This window comes from Parasteatoda tepidariorum, chromosome 5, assembly GCF_043381705.1.
Source record: "Parasteatoda tepidariorum isolate YZ-2023 chromosome 5, CAS_Ptep_4.0, whole genome shotgun sequence".
Taxonomy (NCBI): Eukaryota; Metazoa; Arthropoda; class Arachnida; order Araneae; family Theridiidae; genus Parasteatoda; species Parasteatoda tepidariorum.
This window is the reverse complement of record NC_092208.1, coordinates 49,734,481-49,740,480: the sequence shown is the minus strand read 5'-3', so window position 1 is coordinate 49,740,480 and position 6,000 is coordinate 49,734,481. Positions and strand designations below refer to the sequence as shown.

The following is a 6,000-nucleotide window of genomic DNA, read 5'->3' as shown; positions in this document are numbered from 1 at the left end:
GGCGAGACGATGAGGCAACCACAAGCACTTCCACTGGTTCAAGAGGTCCACGAGGGAAAAATGCACAATATTGCCGTGATTACAGAGCACGGAAACGAGCGGAGCAGGAAAAAGAGTCGTTGAATAGAACTAGTGATCCTTCTACGACTGCTGATTCTTCTACAATTAACGTCGCAGGTTACGAAGTTTAACTTCTTCCGCGCGGAGGGACTCCACACACTATTTTTTTTTGTATAGCAGCTTATATTTATTTTATGTGAAATTTTTCAAGTAATTTTCTTAAATTAGGATTTTGTTTTCTCAATTTCGGCATATAATTTTCCAAAAATATGCTGTCTTTCAAAATTTGATTTTTTTTTTCGTAAGGAATATTAACTTACTGTTCGCTGGTCATCGCGGTCATTGCAAATCCGGCGAGAAGTGATACGTCGCAGGTTCTTACGTCGTCCCTTACGTTCTTACGTAAGTGATACGTCGCAGGCCTATTAACGCTTTTCTTATTTCTTCACGAATTTTTTTAAAGGGGGCTTACTTAACCAATCTCTTTCATCTGATTTTTAAACTCTCCTCTCTTTAAATTTAATTGGCTATCGCTTTTCTGGGTCAACACCAGTTAACGAATTTTTTTAAGGAGTTTTAACACATTCCCTCTGGAACCTTCTTGCTTGTTACACCAAGGGGTGTACCATCTGCCTTTCTCTCTCCGAGAGAAATCATTCTCGAGGGAATTAATTCTTTCTCCCACATCCAATTTCTTTGACTTCATTAACGCAAATTCTTCAAATCGTTATAAGTTTCAGTAAATTAAATGTTCTTTATATTTTCCTTTTTATGCCTTTGAATTTTCTTTAAAAATCATATTTTTTTTTTTTTAAATTTAAATGATTCTCTTGTATCCTATTGTATCCTATCTTGATCCTATTTCTGGTCTTAATTTGTTTATTTTGAAATCTATAATTGCCTGCTTTTTCACTCAACGACTATATCCAAATACACGTAGAAATACATATTTCAACCGTCTATTTTAATATATATAAAAAATTTACTTAATTTGCACCATAATATATTATTAATTTTTTAAATTGTAACACTATTATTAGAATTTTTTTTTAAATGCATTATTGTTATTTTTTTTAATGTAACACCGATTCAAAATTAAAAATAAATATCTAATCATTGAAAGAAATTCGAATTAAATGCAGTTCTAAGAATTCTTATAAAATTTTTTTTAAACCCCAAGCTTTCGTCAGGGACGAAAATTCAAATTATGAAAGAAAAAGAGCGCTTAAAAATGATGTACGTATCGATGAAATAAACTTATTGGAAATATTGAATGGCAATTTCTGAAAGCATGTTTCTTTAATACTCATAAATACCCCTCCCCCGATAACTTCTTTAAATTTCATCCAATATTTTTAGAAATTTAAGTCTGGTTACAAATTATTGAGATATTTTTATTTATTTAATATTTTCCCATAAATGAAAAATTAGTCAATTAAAATCTATATAATTCCTTCTCTAAACTTTATACTTCAAATATTATTTTCACAAAATCAAAAAAATATTAGTGTAGTACAAAATAATTTTACATTAAAAAAAATTTATTGGACCGAAATTTTAAAAACAAAAATGTTAAATTATTAATCAGAAAATGCTAACTGAAAATTGTAAAACTTAAATGTTTGAAACATTTGAGAAGAGTTCAACACTATTCTAAAATATTAAAATAATGGTTTTTCATTCTATATATTTTGAAAACTATAGCGCGGAATCATTTTTTCTGCCATTATTAATTATTTAAATAGCTCTAACAACATTGAAATTATTTTATAAACTATATTACACGAAAAAAAATCTGGTAGAATTACCGCACTCTATGCTAAATACATTTCTGGAAAAAAATATAATTCAGGTAATAAAACCAAAATACGGTATTTAAACCATTTATTTGGAAATTTTTCCATTCATACGGTGACGGTTTACTGAAAATTTTAGTTTTCATAATTGTAGCTCTTATTACCTCACATTTTGTAAAAACTAAAATAAATAAAACGTAAAAGTAAGTTTAATCGAATAAATGATTTGTATACTATGGTTTAAGGCATCATGTTAAAACTATAAATTTTATTACGTATACCAAAATATAACGCACATTATAAAACCATATTTTATTGTTCAATTTACCAAAATCTTTACCTGAAGAATTCAGTAAAAATTACCGAGCTTTTTTTTGTTTCCATAGAGTCAAAAACATGGTAATTTTTATTACATTCTGGTAGTTCTGGCAGTACTTTTTTCTCAGTATAGTGCATCTTTCAAAATAGTACGTCTATTTAAATACTTTTTTTATAAAAGTATTTAATTCAACCAATATTACTTATTTAGATATAAAGTAGTTATTCTAAATATAAATTTTGTTTTTAAATTTAGTTTATATATTTTTGTCGAAACATAGCGTGCTAAGTTTAAATTTTTATTGTTTAAAAAATTTTTCAGAACTAAATATTTCAGCGGAAGAATAATTTATTATTAAAAGCAATATTATGGCGAACATACTTAATTAAAATTTTAATATGATTTAATTTAGTGTGTAAACCTTCATTAACTATTAGATGTTACATCGTGAAATATTTTATGGCATTATGACATCATCTGGCATGCTTAACAATTATAACGACAGGAATAAACATCTCCGAAACTAATTCTTGAAAACAATCGAATATTTCATTAGATGTCGCTGGCGGTGCAAGAGAAAGACTGTTCTGAATTCTCTTCCGATTTACAGTTAGTCCAGGCGATCGTCTGCTAGGAAGATAGAGGAAGTTCTTTCTTAACTATTTTTTCCTCCTTAATTTAATATTTTAATTATTTTTTGAGCTTTCTAAGAAATATTGATTATTTAAAATGACGTGGATTTAGAGTTATTAAGATTTCGGATTTGAAATTAGTAGTTATTTAGAATATTAAAAATAAAAAATGAAAATAAAACATATATTAACTTCTAAATCAAAGGAATTTTTCTTTTTAAAAATAGTTAATTAGTAGTTTAGTTTTTTTATAAAGAAATATTGTAAAAAAATAATTAATAGTTTGGATAATTATATCTAGAAACGAATCTATGGATTAATTATTTCATTGTAGATCTATTCCGAATTTTTTTGAAAGTTATATTTAATTCTGAATGAGACGTTATTTCTCCTGATTGCAAATTTTAAAAACGTAAAATTAGTACAAACGAAGTCCTTACTTGCAAAATGTAAATGAAAATGTCTTTGTTGAGTATCTTTCACAATTAAATTATTGTTTCAATGTGAAATTTCATCACCTGCTTCTCTCCTAAACTTTTAACAAAGGATGTATGCGTCTTTATGTCTGGAGTCATTTTTATTGTATAACTGTCTTCATTACGAAAAATTTGATTACATTTACTTAACTCTGTGTGTAAGTTACTAGAATGCAGTCACGTGATCCTCTCACAATTTGTGTGATTTACTACTTTATAATAAATATGACGATTACAGAATGTGCTTTAGATCTCATGACATCAAATGTGATGTCATTTTTCAGGAAAGGAAAAGTTTTGCGTTTTGAATCAGATTATTACCCATTAAATGAAAAAATAAGCGACTCGTTAAGTAAAGAGTTTATAGAAACGTATAACATCGGATTTAATTTCGGTGGTGAGCATAAAGATTATGCGTATAATGCGATACAAAACCTCCAGAGGACAGCAAGACAATCAAGAATAAGCGATGCACGTCAACAGAGTGTGGATAATGAAATATTTTCGGGAAATTTTAGCAGCGAAACATTGGAAAGAAGAAAACATTGGGAAAGAAGAAAACAAATTGCGAAAAGAAATTCTGCTGATGAATTGAATTTTCAAAGAATAGTAAACGGCAAGTCGAACTGCTCTGTGTCACCATTGCAAGATTGGACTTTTGTTGTCAATAATACTGTTGATTATGAAAATGGTTCTCATAACAATAATGCATCAAGCCATGCTCCAAAATTCCGTCTTCACACCGTTGTCAAGGGCTTGGTTCTTTTTGGATTGGGGTTTGTGGCTTTAATTGGAAATGTCGCAACATTTGTGTCTATTTTGCGATTGGGGAGACACCAATCGTCAACTGTTTATCTGTTGCTGATTCACTTGTCTGTTGCGGATTTACTTGTTACTTGGTTCTGCATAGTTGGGGAAGCATTGTGGACTTTTTCTGTTGAGTGGCTCGGTAGTGATTCAATGTGCAAATTGTACAAATTTCTTCAAATGTTTTCTCTCTACTTATCTACTTTTACAATAATTGTTATTGGATTTGACAGAATGTTTGCTGTGCGGTATCCAATGAGAAGAGTAAATGCTAGAAACATGGTTCAAAAATCCATATTTTCAGCTTGGATATTAAGTTGTCTTCTTTCGTTGCCACAGGTAATCCTTTCAAAATATTTATCTATCTTCTATATACTTTATACTATGTAGACTAAAACAAGGAGAAAAAAATGTGAATAAAACGCAAATGAAAGTACATAAATGGACATACTATAATTTTGGTTCTATAATGAAGAATCTTTCTCAGTGTCTAAACTTTTTGTCAGTCTCAGTGGCACTCATTTAGTGTTTAGACACTGAGGAAGGTTCTTCTTCATTATAGAACCGAAACTATAGTATGCCATTTCCATACTTTCATTTGTGATTTATTCACGTTCTTTTTTTGTTGCTTTAACTTATTTCTTTCTTTCTTTCCTTGTTTTCTTAAGAAAATTATAGGTTAATATATTATGATATATATATATATATATATATATATATATATATGAAAATATTTATCCCTCAACATTTTCAAATTAGAGTTTTAACAAATAGGTGGAATATTAAATATGAAATCCAGAAAACGGTGCTACTTAGAAATAAACTAAGGAAACAAACATTACAAAGAAAATAAACAGTAACAATCAGAAGAGATATTNATATATATATATATATGAGCGCATTGAGAGAGAGTTGTAAACAAAAAAGAACAAAATGGGAGTGGTTCATATTTAAAGCTTCAAATATTCTCCAAAATATACATTAAATCAAGGAACCGATGAATTACTTTCTGAAAAATTAATTCTAGAACATGTAAGTAAAAGTTTTAAGTTATGTGAATTATGGTGATTATGTTTTTCAAAACTATATTTGATGCTGCTAGAAATTTTTTGGGAGAAAAACTTATTTTGTCTAGGATACTGAAATAAATTGAAAAAAAAAATTGGAAAAATAACCAATATTATATTTTTTTTTCAGTTATGAGTTTTATGAGAAAAATTTTAATTTAAACATATGTTTAAACACAAGTTTCATTATATTTTTTGAATTCAATGAACGATTCTTGGGAACTTTTTTAATGATCCAAAATCTTTTATCGCGCATCTGTTTTAAAACTCGTTAATTTTCATTTATTTATTCATTTCATCGCAAAAAATTATTTTTTTCGTAATTATCTATTATTTTATTTTATCTTATTCAACAATGATTGAAAATGTTTAAATTGTATTCTACACCAATTTTTGTATAATTTTAAAGTTCATAATTTTCAATGGAAAAGAAATATAAATTTTTAACGCAATTGGTTCTTGAGGTATAAATGTTTTCCGAAATATGAACATTAAAAAATAAGTCTTTTTTGATATTTTATAGCTCATAAACTGTATGATCGATTGCGTTCAAATTATACATTTCTTTAAAAATTAAACAGTTTGAAAATATGTAAAATTTTATTTTTAAAAAAATTTAAAATTTTGCTATCTCTGATTTATTAAAACAATGAAAACAATGACTAATTATTCGAAACTATTTTCTGCACGTAATTATTTTTACATAAACGAGTTAAATAATTGTATAGCTTTTTGGAATCGCTTAAAAAAAAAGCCGAGTTGTGCAGAAATAAGTTTAAGCTGAAATTACATCAATGAGCCAAATTTTGCAAACTCTGTCTCGGCTAAACCATTAGGACCATA

At 27.6% G+C, this 6,000-nt stretch overlaps 1 protein-coding gene across 2 annotated transcripts in view; it reads left to right on the top strand.

The window, feature by feature from the left end:
- Positions 1-2,748: 2,748 nt before the first annotated feature.
- The window catches only part of LOC107456503 (gonadotropin-releasing hormone receptor), a 72,775-nt gene continuing 69,523 nt past the window's right edge, over positions 2,749-6,000 (top strand). For both annotated transcript variants that reach the window (XM_043049648.2, XM_043049639.2), the window contains exon 1: positions 2,749-4,429. In XM_043049648.2, the coding sequence (XP_042905582.1) occupies positions 3,455-4,429 (975 nt within the window). In that variant the 5' untranslated portion in view covers positions 2,749-3,454. The remainder of the gene's footprint in view (positions 4,430-6,000) is intronic.